The sequence below is a fragment of the Liolophura sinensis genome, chromosome 9 (genome assembly GCF_032854445.1).
Source record: "Liolophura sinensis isolate JHLJ2023 chromosome 9, CUHK_Ljap_v2, whole genome shotgun sequence".
In the NCBI taxonomy this organism is placed as follows: Eukaryota; Metazoa; Mollusca; class Polyplacophora; order Chitonida; family Chitonidae; genus Liolophura; species Liolophura sinensis.
The window spans coordinates 35,804,540-35,822,766 of record NC_088303.1 but is presented as its reverse complement, the minus strand read 5'-3'; the positions used below and the strand labels follow the sequence as shown (position 1 = coordinate 35,822,766).

The window sequence follows — 18,227 nt, the reverse complement described above, 5'->3', positions numbered from 1 at the left end:
GGTGGCTGAAATCTGATATAGCCTGGGGAAAAAGCAGCGACCCTTGCCAGCAACGCACAAAACCAACTAGAATTGAATTCGAACCTGCGACCGCAATGCACGGTCAAGAGCTGGAGGACAGAAAATCTGGCAGATTAACTTTTGCTTAGTTATTTATCTTTCTGGTGTTTACACACCGATAGGGATCGGCGGTCAGGTGGTGGAATACGGCGTGCTCGGAGTTAGACTACTTAGCCTATATTCGTTATAGGGACAAACCTCCGTATTTAAAACCGCAGACAAATTAGCGAGAGATAGTTTCGAACACGATGTTCCACTGATCAGTTTGGGGCTGAGAGTCAGTGAGTCAGTCTTTTTTTTTCTTTTTTGTTATGTATGCCAACATATACCTTTACATTACACTTGTACTCAGTAGATGGACGCAAGTCATGTAGGCCTAGGCTACATCTCTTATTCAAGTGCTCAGACCTACAGCGTACGGCCTATAGCTTCAGTGATATAACATTTCAAACATTTGACTTACCGGACAGAAATACCGACTTATCGGGCTACTTGTGGCAACTCAAATGGCTTCCCACAATTCACAAATATCTAACTTCCCTATTATCAGGCTATTATGTTAATGACTGCAGTTGTATAAGGGAATGTGGTGTACTACGGCAGCCAGCTTAAATTACCAATACTCTGACCTGGCTAATGACAGAATACAGGCAGACGTGTGTAGAAGTTTGTGACAAATACAAGCACAGTGTAGTTAGGCCTAGCTGCCAATGTCATGTGCCACGTACTTAATATGCTAAATAGACGTTTTTCCCTGAAAACCCTAGCTTTATTATCACCAGGTGGTTTAAATATAAAACAATTACACACCGGACAACCACATAGGCTATACAAGTCCAGTGGATGCTTACAGTAAGCTGTCTATGTAAAGGACTGACTCCCAGCTAGAGGATTAGGAACAATTAGCGGTTAGCACTCTGGCATATTTGGTCATCTGTCCTTAACCGGGAAGACCAGCTAAAGACACGTGGCCCAGACTCTGACCTGAATTATTCCAGCTATTTTTTGATATGCCCAGTTTTTTTTTGTGGTTATTTCCGTCTGTTACACTGGTTATTTGTCAAACAGTAGACATACCACTGAGCACCCTGAAAGGAGACCTGCATATATTTTATTGTACTACGGTAGTCAGCAATTGCTCATAGATCACACAAATTTATTGGGATCAGCAAAATGCTATATATACATGTACAACGTTAACAAGTTAAAACGTGTAAGGTCTAAGGGAGGCAACTCAGGAGGAAAGTCAGCAGTTTGTAATGGAATCATTGTATGATAGATATAAAAAAGCACGTGCACGAGTAAATTGATCCATCAAAAAACTAAACAGTTATCGTTTTATTTGTTCGCTCCACATATTTAAAAATTTCACGGAACTGACGAGAATACAGAGTAACATGTACATATACATGAAACCAGGGCAAAAATGCATGATTTGCATTTAAACTTCTGAAAAATGAAATAAATTGAAAGTAGAATATTTCTCCAAGTACTCCAATATACATGATTGTGTAAACAAAATTGCATAGTATGCAGTGGTTTCACATCACTAAAATTAGGCCCTGGCAAAACTGTGATATACTCACAAAGACACAAACATTTTCAATATTGACCTAATGTTTACCACTAACCCTAACTAGAAACACATCTATTACAAAAAAAAAAACACATAATAAAACAAGTCATCATTTTGTACAAATTAACTTCAGACAAAAAAACAAAGTTTACAAACATAAAATTAGCCAGAGTGTCTTGAATAATATAACAATGACAGATGGATAAATGCTAAATCAATTCATAACACAAGAAATCCACTTGAACTGTTTCTGGTCAGTCAGCCATATAAATTATAAATTCAAATGTGTTTCCCTTCAACCAGACCTCAGAATACATAAGACAATTATGCTTCCAGACTTTTATGAGCCACACTGTACCTGATCCAATACAGTACACAATACACATGTAATATTTGGTACTTTGGTAAAATAATACGGATGGATTTGAATAAAAAGAATATTAACATACATGTACCACATAGTCAAATTCCACAGTTGCTGCTGTGTCATGGACAAAATCAAGGGTTCATAATTTATTTCCAGACAACCAGATCACAAACCTGGGAACCTTCACAAAATTAGGAACCCATGCTGCAAGCCTTGTATAGCCACCTGTTCTTAGTATGTTTGACAACCGAAATAAGCTACTAGGAGTGGAACCTGTATGCAAAAAAAAACAGAAAAAAGAAGCAGAGACATAGAACCAATTTGAATGGAGCTGACTTATTTTGTAACTTGGCCTGAGTGGCTACAAAATGAATTTGCACACAAAATTTTATCAAAATCACACAACATTATTGTGTTATTGCATGGAAACCAACCATCAAACAAAATCAAGGAGACTGTTAGGTATGTATGGGGCAAGCTCCTTCTTCGACTTGATCTTTGGTTACAAAAAATAAACTTGCCCCCAAAATATTACCAAAATTGAACAATATTAATTTAAAAGCAGTTATTACATAACAACTAATGAGAATCACTGAATTCACTAAATACAGATAATATTATGCATAGTTTTACTTCACCTGCTTGTATGTGTAACTTAATGTGCATATAATCTTCTTAATAAACAATATCCTTTGATTCTCACCATCAATATCCTTCAGTCCATTTTCCTCTGCAAACTGCCCAGTTTGAAAGATTCGCCCAGACTTCTTCATCAGGTGAGGATCTGGAAATGAAGCAATTACAGTCGAGTTGTACATGTTCTGAACAATAAACATCAGGAAAAAAGTACAATTTCACTAAAAATTCAAAGTATGCTTCTATCAAGAAAAACAAAACCTGGTTACATAAAAGGAGAAAAGCATCATTTTGTGCAGAAAACAAGACATGCTTCATAAAGCAAACAAAGGTCACGTGTAGTCTCATAGAAAAACAAAACAAAACAGAGCCTAGTTGATTTATTTATTTATTTGTTTGTTTTTTTATGCCCTACTCAAGGATATTTCACTTATACAATGGGACGAAACCCGGTGAAGCAAACCCAGGACCATCCACAGGTTGCAGCCAGACCTTCCCATGTATGCCGAAGAGGAACAAAAAGCTGGTTGTGTCACACAAGAAAAGCCTGGTTGTGTCAGGCAAGCAAGGCCTAGTTGTGTCAGGCAAACAAAGCCTAACAAAGCTTGTGTTAGGCAAAGAAGGATTGGCTGCATGAGGCAAACAAAATTTGGTTGTGTCAGGCCCAAAAAAACAAAACAAAAAATGATTGTGTCAGACAACATGGATTTGTTGTGTCAGGGAAACAAGGCCTGGTTGTGTCACAGAAACAAGGTCCAGTTGTGTCTAGCAACAAGGCCTGGTTGCGTCACAGAAACAAGGTCTGGTGATGTCAGGGAAACAAGGTCTGGTTGTGTCAGGGAAACAAGGTCTGGTTGTGTCAGGGAAACAAGGTCTGGTTGTGTCAAGCAAACAAGGCCAGGTTGCGTCAGGCAAACAAGGCTGGGTTGTGTCTAGCAATAAGGCCTGGTTGTGTCTAGCAACAAGGCCTGGTTGTGTCTAGCAACAAGGCCTGGTTGTGTCAGGGAAACAAGGCCTGGTTGTGTCAGGCAAACAAGGCTGGTTTGTGTCTACCAACAGGGCCTGGTTGTGTTTAGCAACAAGGCCTTGTTGTGTCAAGCAAACAAGGCCTGGTTGCCTCAGGCAAACAAGGTCTGGTTGTGTCAAGCAAACAAGGATTGGTTGGGTCAAGCAAACAAGGGTTGGTTGGGTCAGGCAACAAGGCCTGGATGTGTCAAGAAATCAAAACCTGGTTGTGTCAGGCACACAAGGCCTGGATGTGTCAAGAAAGCAAAACCTGGTTGTGTCAGGCAAACAAGGCCTGGTTGTGTCAGGCACACAAGGCTTGGTTGTGTCAGGCAAACAATGCCTGATTGTGTCAGGAAAACAAAACCTGGTTATATCAGGCAAAAAAAAAACTTGGTTGTGTCAGGCACACAAGGCCTGGTTGTGTCAGGTTCACAAGGCCTGGTTATGTCAAGCAAACAAAATCTGGTTGTATCAGGCAAACAAAATCTGGTTGTGTCAGGAAAGCAAAACTTGGTTGTGTCAGGCAAACAAAACATGGTTGCGTCAGGCACACAAGGCCTGGTTATGTCAGGCACAGAAGGCCTGGTTGTGTCGAGCAAACAAGGATTGGTGGTGTCAGGCAAACAAGGTCTAATAGTGTCAGGCACACAAGGCCTGGTTGTGTCAAGCAAACAAGGCCTGGTTGTGTCAAGCAAACAAGGATTGGTTGGGTCAGGCAAACAAGGCCAGGTTTTGAAGGCAAACAAGGATTGGTTGGGTCAGGCAAACAACGTCTGGCTGTGTCAGGCAAACAAGGATTGGTTGGGTCAAGCAAACAAGGCTTGGATGTGTCAGGAAAACAAAACCTGGTTGTGTTCGGCAAACAAAACATGTTTGTGTCAGGCACACAAGGCCTGGTTGTGTCAGGCTCACAAGGCCTGGTTATGTCAAGCAAACAAAATCTGGTTGTGTCAGGCAAACAAAATCTGGTTGTGCCAGGAAAACATAACCTGGTTGAACAGGCAAAAAAACTTGGTTGTGTAAGGCAAAACAAGGTCTGATTGTGTCGGGCAAACGAGGCCTGGTTGTGTCAAGCAAACAAGGATTGGTTGGGTCAGGCAAACAAGGCCAGGTTTTGCAGGCAAACAAGGATTAGTTGGGTCAGGCAAACAAGGCCTGGATATGTCAGGAAAGCAAAACCTGGTTGTGTTCTGCAAACAAAACATGTTTGTGTCAGACACACAAGGCCTGGTTGTGTTAGGCACACAAGGCCTGGTTATGTCAAGCAAACAAAATCTGGTTGAATCAGGCTAACAAGGCCAGGCTTTGCAGGCAAAGAAGGATTGGTTGGGTCAGGCAAACAAGGCCTGGTTGTGTCGAGCAAACAAGGATTGGTTAGGTCAGGCAAACAAGGCCTGGTTGTGTCAGGCAAACAAGGCCTGGTTGTGTCAGGCAAACAAGGATTGGTTCGGTCAGGCAAACAAGGCCAGGTTTTGCAGGCAAACAAGGATTGGTTGGATCAGGCAAACAAGGCCAGGTTTTGCAGGCAAACAAGGCCTGGTTGGGTCAGGCAAACAAGGCCTGGTTGGGTCAGGCAAACAAGGCCTGGTTGTGTCAAGCAAACAATGATTGGTTGGGTCAGGCAAACAAGGCCAGGTTTTGTAGGCAAACAAGGATTGGTTGCGTCAGGCAAACAAGGCCTGGTTGTGTCAAGCAAACAAGGATTGGTTGGGTCAGGCAAACAAGGCCTGGTTGTGTCAAGCAAACAAGGGTTGGTTGGGTCAGGCAAACAAGGCCTGGTTGTGTTCGGCAAAGAATTAAATTAAAGAATCCTTGTCTTACTGAGCATAAGCCTTGTACAGCGCTTGCGCAAGTAAAAAGGGATGGAATTTCCAGAATCTCAGTCAAAGATGCTTTAAAACTGTGTCTGATGCTAAAATTGTGTCTGACGCTAAAATTGTGTCTGATTCTGCTTAACCTAAAACAAGGGCAGGGTATTTATCTTGTTGAATAAGTTCTCCGCAATGGACCTACGAATTTCCAGTTGCAGCAAAGAGCAGTTGAGATACATACTTTGATATAATTATCAAAAGAAGACACACAGCATAGACAGTAAAACCAGAGCAGCGACAACAGTGTGATAGCTGTCTAATGGTCACACATAACCAGCAAAATACAACTCCTTTTCAGCTTATCTCAGTTAGGGTTTTTTTTTCTAACTTTTAATGTAAATGCATAAACAGAAGTAATTTACATGCCCTCTAACACCATTTCTTAAGCAGAATTAGGTAAAAGAAAAAAAAAAGAAGATTGCAGTGATGTTATTTTCAATTTTTTTAGACCTCACAGGTCTAGAATTGCTCAAAATGCTGTGTTGCCATCACATTTAATATTCAATCACATTAAAACAATGCAAAGGGACCAGGCCTCGGGGATGCTTAGTCCACTAGCAGACCCCTGATTTATACAGGAATACAATATAATTGATTACCTATACATAGACTAAGGCACAGAAGTCCTAAATGACAACTTTTAAACTACAAACACGATTTACACACTGATTTATTTCATGATTGAATACTTTGGACTGTTTTTCTTTGTACGAGTCCGTCTTAACTTCTTACAAACTGGCAATTCCTCATTGTGACATTATATTACTGGTGAATGTATTACAGTATTCTCGTCCCTGTTGCATATTCAAAAGGTAATCTTCTGTTTGCCATCTCCTGCACAAGATTTCCTTCTTTATGCCACTTGGAATTTGTCATATTTTAATTTTATTTTCAGATGTGGGCTTGAAAAAAAAAAAAAAAATAACAGAACAATCTTAAATGTCAGCAAAGTTCAGTGTCTTTCGTTGTGCCCTTGTTGCAACATCTCAATTAAATCAAGCCAGACACTACCTATATGTATGTCTACTGCTACCATTTTATATCACCTTGTTTTCTGCCTTGATTGGTCTGCTATGCTAAAGTCTTCACATCAAACTGAACACACCATCTTCGTCAACCAATCAGATATTCACTTGAAAATTTCAATATATTGTGTCACAGGTGGCCACTTGTTATTATTCATTAGCTATCAAGTCAGATGGTTTGGCTATTTTGGTAAGTTTCAGAATTGATAAAAAGAAAGGAGCACAAAGGAAAATGTTCTAGGTTGTGGTCCCTCCCCTCACCACCTCTCCTCCAAGTCAGAAAGGTATTAAGTGTCTTCCTTTTTTTATCAGTAAAGCTTAGTATTCCATTATGTTTGTCATTTTGCATTAGTTAAGGAAGTAGTTCCAAAGGTAAAAACATGGTTTCTCAGAACTGATGGAGGATTTACTGAGCAATGTTACTGCCTTATATTAAGCACAATTTGAGTTAACACACTGACCAATACATTGTGTGCAATCGAAGTGACATAACACCAATAAAGCTACCTATTTTCCAGGGCTATAGTATGGAAATATGAACTAAAAACACATACAAAGTTAAAAATATTAACATATAATATACCAATATGTGAAATTTTGGTCCTTCGCTCATGGAATTTATCATCTCACACACTTTCTTCATTTTCAGATTACATAAGTTAGCAACATTCCCTTTGTCTGAATTTCATCTAAGAGATTTTACAAAGCTGATGCCGAACCGCTCCCCGGCAACCCTTGAATACATTCACTCCCCTTGAAGACTTAATGGGCAAACTTACCTGTAGCCAGCTTTACTATACACTTCCCACTCAGCTCCACACTCTCTGCAGATTCCATGAACATGGTCCGAAGCTCAAGATCAAAAGAACAAACAACGGCTAACATATTACATTTGATAACATATATATACATATACATATATATATATATATATATATATATATATATATATATGCTTATTCCTCTGTAACTTAAACGAGAGTGAGTTAGACTTTATAACCTCAAGGTGTATGTGGTGAGGGGAAGTCTAGTTTTCACTCTCTCTCTCTGTCACAGAGTTGCACGGGCATTAAGATACAATCAGCAAATTAAAATTCGTTGGCTGTTTATTGTTTGCATTTTTTGTCAAACTTGAAGTCATCCTTTAGTATCATAACCTACATGTACATGAAGTGTTTAAATTCATTTATTTATTTATTTGGTAGGTGTCTTTATTCTCACAAGTTTTTCACTTGCAAGTATCAAAATCGGGATCAAAATCAGTCTAAATACATAAACTTTAGTTTTATAGCAAAAGTCAATCGCAGTAAAGTCAGTAGAGTGTTATACTTACCTTCGTATAATCTTTGCTATTCAAAAATCCATCTTCAGGTACCTGGTATGACAAGAACCATACCCAACATATAATATCTTTGTAGTCTTAATACTAAAAACCTATATAAAATTAAACCTTTTATTCATCAAACATTTTTGCATGTTTTAAAATTATTAGTTTTTTGTTTCTAATATTATTGGCTTTCAAACACCCAGTGAACATCACACTCAGTTCATGATTAACCTGGCAATGAAAAATATCTTCTCCTCAGAAATAATTTGCTACAAGTCACAATGAGAAAACAGGTGCAACTTGGTCACCCTGAGAAAACTGCTGCAGCTAGATCACGCTGAGAAAACTGCTGAATCTAGGTCATCCTGAAAAAAACTGCAGCAAATAGGTTCTTGAGAAAACTGCTGTGACTAGATCAGCTTGAGAAAACTGCTCCAGCTAGATCAGTGCAAGAAAACTCCTGCAATCAGGTCAGACTGAGAAAAATGTTCCTGCAAGTACACCCTGAGAAAACTGCTCCAGCGAGTACACCCTGAGAAAACTGCTGCAGCTAGGTCATCCTGAGAAACCTCTGTAGTTACGTGTACATGTAGCTCACAATGAGAAAACAACTGCTGCTAGGTCACCTTGAGAAAAGCCTGTTCTGCCGAGAAGATATCTTGGATATGTTCAGTTCTCACCGCTCCAGGCCACAATGACACACAAGCTACGTTATGTTTGCGAAGCTCAACTGCACAATCTGCTGCCATACGGTCACACTAGAGAACAGAAGTCAAAATGACTGAATGATTTCATTTGTACCTGAGGACAGAAGGGTTTGATTTTAATTACCATCTTTCACAAGAAACAACTGAGCTGTGACAGCACCGATAATAAGCTTGTGAACACTTATAAAGAAAGGAGAAACCATTTTTATATTATCTAAACCTCTGAGGACTTTTAAAACTAACCACATGAAAAAGATAAGTTATTTCACGTATAGTCTTTCCAAAAATTCAAGTCAACATATTTCCAGCCAAAACAACATAAACTGAAAACACACACACACACACACACACACATATATATATATCTATAAACACAGATGAAGAGACGATGGCTGAAAGGATCTTGTAGTGGGTCACTTAAAAATTCAGTGCAATCATGCAGTATTACAGCTGCTGCTTCACTAAAATGCCATGCTGCAGTTCCCAGACATAACACCCCACTCAGCCACATCAATATACTGACATTTTAATAATCGGAGCGCCAAGTCAGGAAGCAATAAAGGTCTTGGAATTCAAGTTTCCATTTTAAAGCAGAAGCATCATTTAGCACACACAGAGAGCCGTTCATACACCTGGTACACTTAACACAGTGTAAACTTACAGCCTCTTTTCCAATTCCGTATACAGGGCTGACAAAATATCCAATGCCACCAGCTGAAGAGATGTTGACAATCAAGCCTTGTTTACGGGGGACCATAAGACGAGCTGCTTGCACTGTGCAGATGTAATGATTCCTGTGGACGTAGGATTTTAAACAAGCCAGTATAAACAGCCCTTACAGGCTTTTTTCCCGGCCCTGTATTCACATTTTCAAGAAATCTCTGAATAAATATTTATTAACGGTCATACAAGTTTAAGTAAAGTAATGTAAAACCACATTATTATTATCAGACAGTATGCATGTTCTCAATTTCAAGGTGTTTCAAGGCCTAACTACAAAAACAAATCTCTCCTGGCCTAACTACAAAAACATATCTCTCCTTGATGTACCCAGCCTTCCCTCAACACATACTTGATGTGCCCTGCCCTCCCCCAACACACACTTGATGTACCCTGCCTTCCCCCAACTCACACTTGATGTACCCTGCCTTCCCCCAACAGACACACTTGATGTACCCTGCCAAAGACCAACACCCACTTGATGTACCCTGCCAAAGACCAACACACACTTGATGTACCCTGCCTTCCCCCAAGTACCAATTGATGTACCCTGCCTTCCCCCAAGTACCAATTGATGTACCCTGCCTTCCCCCAAGTACCAATTGATGTACCCTGCCATTCACCAACACCCACTTGATGTACCCTGCCATTCACCAACACCCACTTGATGTACCCTGTCTTCCCCCAAGTACCAATTGATGTACCCTGCCTTCCCCCAACACCCACTTGATGTACCCTGCCATTCACCAAGACCCACTTGATGTACCCTGCCTTCCCCAACACCCACTTGATGTACCCTGCCATTCACCAACACCCACTTGATGTACCCTGCCTTCCCCAACACCCACTTGATGTACCCTGCCATTCACCAACACCCACTTGATGTACCCTGCCTTCCCCAACACCCACTTGATGTACCCTGCCATTCACCAACACCCACCTGATGTACCCAGCCTTCCCCAACACCCACTTGATGTACCCTGCCATTCACCAACACCCACTTGATGTACCCTTCCTTCCCCAACACCCACTTGATGTACCCTGCCTTCCCCAACACCCACTTGATGTACCCTGCCATTCACCAACACCCACCTGATGTACCCTGCCATTCACCAACACCCACTTGATGTACCCTGTCTTCCCCCAAGTACCAATTGATGTACCCTGCCTTCCCCCAACACCCACTTGATGTACCCTGCCATTCACCAAGACCCACTTGATGTACCCTGCCTTCCCCAACACCCCACTTGATGTACCCTGCCATTCACCAACACCCACTTGATGTACCCTGCCTTCCCCAACACCCACTTGATGTACCCTGCCATTCACCAACACCCACCTGATGTACCCTGCCTTCCCCAACACCCACTTGATGTACCCTGCCATTCACCAACACCCACTTGATGTACCCTTCCTTCCCCAACACCCACTTGATGTACCCTGCCTTCCCCAACACCCACTTGATGTACCCTGCCACTCACCAACACCCACTTGATGTACCCTGCCAATCACCAACACACACTTGATGTACCCTGCCTTCCCCCAACACACACTTGATGTACCCTGCCATTCACCAACACCCACTTGATGTACCCTGCCTTCCCCAACACCCACTTGATGTACCCTGCCTTCCCCCAACACCCACTTGATGTACCCTGCCTTCCCCCAACACCCACTTGATGTACCCTGCCTTCCCCAACACCCACTTGATGTACCCTGCCTTCCCCCAACACCCACCTGATGTACCCTGCCTTCCCCAACACCCACTTGATGTACCCTGCCACTCACCAACACCCACTTGATGTACCCTGCCAATCACCAACACACACTTGATGTACCCTGCCTTCCCCCAACACACACTTGATGTACCCTGCCATTCACCAACACCCACTTGATGTACCCTGCCTTCCCCAACACCCACTTGATGTACCCTGCCTTCCCCCAACACCCACTTGATGTACCCTGCCTTCCCCCAACACCCACTTGATGTACCCTGCCTTCCCCAACACCCACTTGATGTACCCTGCCTTCCCCCAACACCCACCTGATGTACCCTGCCTTCCCCCAACACCCACTTGATGTACCCTGCCTTCCCCAACACCCACTTGATGTACCCTGCCATTCACCAACACCCACTTGATGTACCCTGCCTTCCCCAACACCCACTTGATATACCCTGCCTTCCCCAACACCCACTTGATGTACCCTGCCACTCACCAACACCCACTTGATGTACCCTGCCTTCCCCCAACACACACTTGATGTACCCTGCCTTCCCCCAACACCCACTTGATGTACCCTGCCTTCCCCCAACACACACTTGATGTACCCTGCCTTCCCCCAACACCCACTTGATGTACTCTGCCATTCACCAACACCCACTTGATGTACCCAGCCTTCCCCCAACACCCACCTGATGTACCCTGCCTTCCCCCAACACATACTTGACGTTCTCTGCCATTCACCAACACACACATGACGTACCTGAGTCCCACATTGTTCACCTCATCCCACACCGTGGCTGGCTGCTCCCAGAACGGCTTTCCATAGTTGTCCATCAAAGTCTGCAGATATTTATGTCTATGTCACAATATGTGTAAATGTTCTCTTATAGCTTTGTCACAATTTATTATCACCTCACCGAAAAAGATAGACAATACATGTAGATGAGATTGGGACTCTTTGTCAAATGCTGGCCTTCAGGTACCTGACTCTGAGATCACTGAGGGTTCAAAACCTGGAGTAGTCTCACACAGTTCAGTGCATTTAAAATATTCTAAACAATATTCTGCATTGATGAATTAAACCTTGCAATAGCTTTCTCCTCACCAATCTGGTACAACAAGCAGTTCTTTAAAGTATGCTATTGTAAGAAGGTAGGTGATGTTCAATATAAATTATCCTCCCATTATAATGCTGACCGCCGTCGTACACATGAAATATTCTTGAGTACAGTGTAAAACACCAATCAAATAAATAAATAAATCAATATAAATTAGCCAATTCGTTAATATTCAATATCTTTAATTAGATCAATAGTTTATCAATAACACGGAGACATCTAATGAAGACAATACTAGAGAGACAAGTTAAGTTATGGCCCCCTCAGTGAAATACATAGAAACAGGCAAGTTTGAAGGCAAATTTTGAAAAGCACGCAAAATAGAGCCACTACAAAAATACCTCCCTTGAGGTCACTATCCCGCTTAAAAAGTGTGTTACAGGAGAAAGCTGTGGTGAGGTAGAACCCCTAATAATATTACGCATAACAAGTTTCAGAGTCAAAGCAACATAAGATAATTGAAGGCGTAACTTTAAGACAGATTTTAATTTTGTAAGCTTTATATTCGGAGAGCCTTAGGTAAACGCTATGTATTTTTAAAATACATTTGAAAGTAATTTTAAAAGTTCTGTTCAAAATACAGCTTTAGCAATTTCATCAAATATATATACTTAAATTGAAAAATATAAAATACTGCCCTTAAGATCTCTCCACATTTCTGCGACTCTTATCTAAGTCTGATATCATGTGTTTGCATTCTGTTTCCCAGAAAATATTTTTTACTGTCATATCACCAACATACTGCACGCTTTAATAGGCGAGGTCCCACTTCTCATAGTTTCACATGTCAAATACTAATTTATGTTACATCATAGTTGCTGTTGTGTAACAAGGGAGGCAATTCAGAGTAGGCCTATGAAATGCCTGCATATCAAATTAAATGCCAGCTCAGCATTAGTCTGGTTTGACACAGTGGGAACACCCCAACTCTTCCCTTATTCACTGATATTTATAAAATCTTATTTTGGATAAATATACTCACAAATTGAAAAATGAAAATGTTTTAATAGTGCATGTCCATGTACATATATATATATTAAAAATTAAATGCATGAAGAGTTTATTTTTATTTTGATTTGACAAGGAAATTTCAAGAAATAAGGCTTTAGCCTGAAGTTATCAGGAACTGGATTTAGGTGTGTCACATCTGAAAGTGCGACTAAAGCACCTGAGCTCCCAACAGAACAGCTAATCAATGTGCGGATAAAAAGGGATTACCTTCACTCCAGAGTAGGCATTGTTGACAAGAACATCAAGTCGGCCATCCTGTTCTCGCTTGACCTTCTCAAACAGTTTCTCAATATCGACGTCTTTAGAGTGGTCACACTGTACTGGTATACACTGACCACCACGAGCCTCAATCTGTCATCATAACCAAATAACTGTAACTATACATGATATAATACTAAACCCAAACCGGTAATACAGATGATAAAAAAAATGGTAGCTTAGATGAAGATGGTATCCCATATCATAGCAAAGATCGTAAACAAGATGGTAACCAAGAGGAAGATGATAGCAAAAATGGTAACCAAGAGGAAGATGACAGCCAAGATGGTAACCAAGATGAGGATGATAGTCAAGATGATAACCAAGAGGAGGATGATAGCCAAGATGTTAACCAAGAGGAAGATGACAGCCAAGATAGTAACCAAGAGGAGGATGATAGTCAAGATGATAACCAAGAGGAGGACAATAGCTAAGATGATAACCAAGAGGAGGACGATAGCCAAGATGATAACCAAGAGGAGAATGATAGCCAAGATGATAACCAAGAGGAAGATGATAGCCAAGATGATAACCAAGAGCAGGACGATAGCCAAGATGATAACCCAGAGGAGGATGATAGTCAAGATGGTAACCAAGAGGAGGACGATAGCCAAGATGATAACCAAGAGGAGGATGATAGCCAAGATGATAACCCAGAGGAGGATGATAGCCAAGATGGTAACCAAGAGGAAGATGATAGCCAACATGGTAACCAAGAGGAAGATGATAGCCAACATGGTAACCAAGAGGAAGATGATAGCCAAGATGCTAACTTAGATGAAGATGATAGCCAAGATGGTAAATGAGATGAATGCCGAGAAGGATGAAAATCAAGATGACAAACAACATGGTGATGAAGATTGTGTCCAAGATGACAACCAAGATGGTAAATAACCTGGTAGCCAGGGGGGTAAACAAGATAACCAAGATGACAAGCTAGACGCTAAAGAAGGTAAACAAAAGATGATAACCAAGATGACAAGCTAGACGCTAAAGAAGGTAAACAAAAGATGATAACCAAGATGACAAGCTAGACGCTAAAGAAGGTAAACAAAAGATGATAACCAAGATGACAAGCTAGACGCTAAAGAAGGTAAACAAAAGATGATAACCAAGATGACAAGCTAGATGCTAAAGAAGGTAAACAAAAGATGATAACCAAGATGACAAGCTAGACGCTAAAGAAGGTAAACAAAAGATGATAACAAAGATGACAAGCTAGACGCTAAAGAAGATAAAAAAGATGATAACCAAGATGACAACCTAGACGCTAAAGAAGGTAAACAAAAGATGATAACCAAGATGATACTCAAGATGATGGTCAAGAGGATGCATGCAATTAACACGGCAAAAAGATGACAGTCCCGATATTAAACAAGATAAAAGTCCAGATGGTGAACAAGTTGGTATTTACAAAAAGGTAACCAAGACAGCACCCATGGTTATAACCTAGAGGGCAAAAGACATGATACATGTAGCCAAGATGGCAAACCAGATGATGGCAAAATGGAGAAACAGAATTGCACTAAAAAACCCCAAAATTTCACCAAACCTGACAAGCACTTCTCTATTTAGTAACTAAACAAGTTAAAAGGGGAGACTTTTTTTGCCAACCTTCACATTAACAGCCTCAATAATATTAAAAAAAAATTTTAAAAATTAAAAAAGAAAAAGCAATTAAAGGTCTTGCATGTGTCCCTATCTCTGCAACCTTTAAACAAAAAAATACCAAAACTCTGAAACTTGTTGCTAAAGACGTTATGCGAGAAGGATTTTCATTTCTACTGTAAATGTAAGTGATGTGGAAACAGAAAGATCACAGTACATGTGCATATACACATAACCGTTCATATATTATAAAGCTAGCACATACATGTAAATTTTGAATGAATGATTATGGCTTTATGCCATATCGTCAGGCATCACAGCCCTGATGTGATGATCATGACTTACCTCCCTTGCAGTGGCCTTTAATGAACCTCTGGTTTTATCTCCTGATGAGGTTTCCAGGGTGCGACCTACGTAATGTAATTCAGAAAGTTCTTAGTTGGACAAATGATAGTAGAACTTCAGTTGTATTCATTCATTACTATTTACTGCTTATGGCTTCATACATTTGAATTATTTATTACAATGTCGTTACACAGTGTACTGACTGGAGGAAACTGGAAAGCTCCAAGTAAATCACTGCATTTTATCAGTTACGTGACAATCTAATGGTTTAAATCCGCGGCTGAAGTCATGACAGCTGGATATGATCATGCGATCTCATTAGTCAAGTGCCTGACATCCTCTGTGCACTCAAATGCACCCATTTACTATAGTTACCGCACATTCAACTAGTTAAGTAAACATCAATAAAAATTTCATACTGATATGCTAAGCAAACCAATTCTAGTAGAGGGTGATGACAAGATTTTGTAAGGCAACGAAAGAGAGGCATGTTGTCCACAAGTGGATTTGAACTTTGTCCACGCTATTCAAAAATGTCATACTATTTAAATGTTTTTTAATGTCAAGCTGATACGAAAGAACTTTTTCACAGCTACTTACATATATGTAGGTGTGCCTTGAGCTAACCGCTGCACTCATTCGCAAAATGGACAAGATTCTTTGTTTAGTTTGATCAGGTACCTTAGGCCTACCTGTGATATAAACGACTGCCCCTGCCTCCCCCAACTGAAGGGCGATGCCACGCCCAATCCCGCGAGATGCACCCGTAACAATACACACTTTTCCACACATAGCTTTGGGGGCTGCCATTTTGGAAGCTGCAAAAAACAAAAAAAAACAAAAAACTAGAGTATGAAAATTAAGGCAAATTAAACTACGTAAACTACACTGACAATTGTACAGATACCATGTAGATTTGGTCAACGGTTTACATAAACCATTACGCAAGAGTTCATATAGATCCCAAAACTCCAAAATAAGTCAACCTCTCCTCACATAGCAAATATGTGGCTTGGGTAATTCACTCATGCAGTCTCTTCAGATGGCATATATATATATATATATATATATATATATATATATATATATATATATATATATATATGGCACTTCAGTGGTCAAGGGATTGAAAAGTTGCAGTACGCCATGCAGAGTTTTTATTTATTTATTTGCTTGGTGTCTTACGCTGTACTCAAAAATATTTTGCTTATACAATGGCGGCCAGCATTATGGTGGGAGGAAACACGGCAGAAAACCCTGGGGAAAACCCACGACCATCCGCAGGTTGCTGCAGGCTTTCCCACATACAGGAAGCCAGCAAAGCTGGACTTGAACTCACAGTGACCGCATTGTTGAGAGGCTCCTAGGTCATTGCGTCGCACTGGTGCACTAAACCCCTCCCCCACGGAGGCCCCACAGAGCTTTTAAACCATCAGGGCCAGCCAACTAGGCCCATGCAGTTTGAGCCATACGAACTACAGATGCTCAACACACCAAGGCTTCTGCAAACTATAACTGAAAACTCCATTAGACAGATAAGTCTACACTCCAAATGATGCTCTTTTGTGCTTTGCATACTTAAAAACTGTCAAAAATTTGGCTCAAGTGTTACCATTTGGTAAATATCTAGACTAATTTGTTACAAAAATTAATTGCCGTTAAACATTTTATTAAACAAATTTATTAATTTGACTGTGCAGACCTTATACAACAGCTACATGTTGAAAAATGTTTATTGGAACGCACCGGAATCTGTCTTTTGCAGTTTGTGCACAAATTACTGTATGTATTTGGAGATTTGTATGTTCAGACAATTTTTTTCACCTTTGTCTTACATGCACATGTAGTCCTGTGTGAGCAGCAACAACTCTGGACTATACTCTAGACTGTACACATTGGGGGATAACTCTGGACTTACACCATGTCTTCAACTGAAGAAAGATTTTTATCTTCACAAGTCTACAGATCCTTTAAAATGTGTACATCAACGTTTCATAAGTGTACACTGCATATCATTTTCCCGCTTATACACTAATCTACGTAAACTGCAAACAGCAAGTCAATGGTACAGCCGAATGGATTACACGATGCAGGAGTTAGCACAGGCCTACAGCGCATACTTCTTTAGGCTACCGCTATCCGTGGTAGGGCCTGCTAAGTTGATGTGCACCCGTGTGATTTATTTGATGCCCGATAGTTCAGCTTCAAACAGCAAGAAGCTTTGATTTAACAATGGTTTAAAACCGCGGTAAACATTTGTCTCATGGTCACATTTCAACCAGTGGTAAGTCACTGTCAAGGTCTGCGAGTCAAGGAATGACATAGTAGAATTACCTCGCTCAGACTCAAACGCGGAAGAAATCTCCGACAAATACCAGTCACGTGACAGTCGGCCTCATGAATATGCATATGTCTGTTGGACGGATCGGAAGCTAGAGACTACGTGATCTGCTTAGTAGCAAACGGCGTGGGTGAAGAAAACGGTCCTCCTAAGGTTATTGCATAGGAAAATGCCTATTTTTGAATCGCTGTCAGCGATCTTTTATCCGTTGGAATTGTATAATTTCCAACTTTCCAGATAGTCTGAGTATTTTTGCAGAGCTTTCGTGATGTTATTTTTTTTCACAACTAGACTGTACCGGTGGCTAGCGAAGTGGCAAAAAGGGGCCTTTCCCTCAATGCTTTAACATTTGGCGGCCATTTTGTTTTCGACGCGAAAGGGTGGTCACGTGACCACATACTTCTGACCCGTTTTAGGGAATACTTTGTCTCTTTCCCCAACTCTCCACTGCCCAGTGTTTGTTTTCGTCTGTCTGTTTTAGTGTTAGTTAATTTTGATGGTAATAATGTAATGAACTGGCTCTCA

At 40.8% G+C, this 18,227-nt stretch overlaps 1 protein-coding gene across 1 annotated transcript; it reads right to left on the bottom strand.

Moving 5' to 3' along the window:
* Positions 1-1,203: 1,203 nt before the first annotated feature.
* LOC135475374 (dehydrogenase/reductase SDR family member 1-like) lies at positions 1,204-17,790 on the bottom strand. Its single transcript, XM_064755242.1, has 11 exons — positions 17,696-17,790; positions 16,054-16,179; positions 15,362-15,426; positions 13,358-13,501; positions 11,782-11,861; positions 9,239-9,371; positions 8,497-8,628; positions 7,877-7,918; positions 7,323-7,395; positions 2,707-2,787; positions 1,204-2,276 (listed from the first exon to the last, which is right to left on the bottom strand). The coding sequence occupies exons 2-11, from the start codon at positions 16,169-16,171 to the stop codon at positions 2,143-2,145; spliced, it is 1,002 nt and encodes a 333-aa protein (XP_064611312.1). The 5' UTR covers positions 16,172-16,179; positions 17,696-17,790; the 3' UTR covers positions 1,204-2,142.
* Positions 17,791-18,227: the final 437 nt, after the last annotated feature.

Coding starts and splice junctions, on each gene's coding strand:
- LOC135475374 (XM_064755242.1), bottom strand. CDS start 16,171: ATGGCAGCCCCCAAAGCTATGTGTGGAAAAGTGTGTATTGTTACGGGT. Junction 9,372..11,781: donor GTGAACAATGTGGGACTCAG/GTACGTCATGTG, acceptor CTACGTCCACAG/GAATCATTACATCTGCACAG. Junction 2,788..7,322: donor TATAGTAAAGCTGGCTACAG/GTAAGTTTGCCC, acceptor CTTCATTTCCAG/ATCCTCACCTGATGAAGAAG.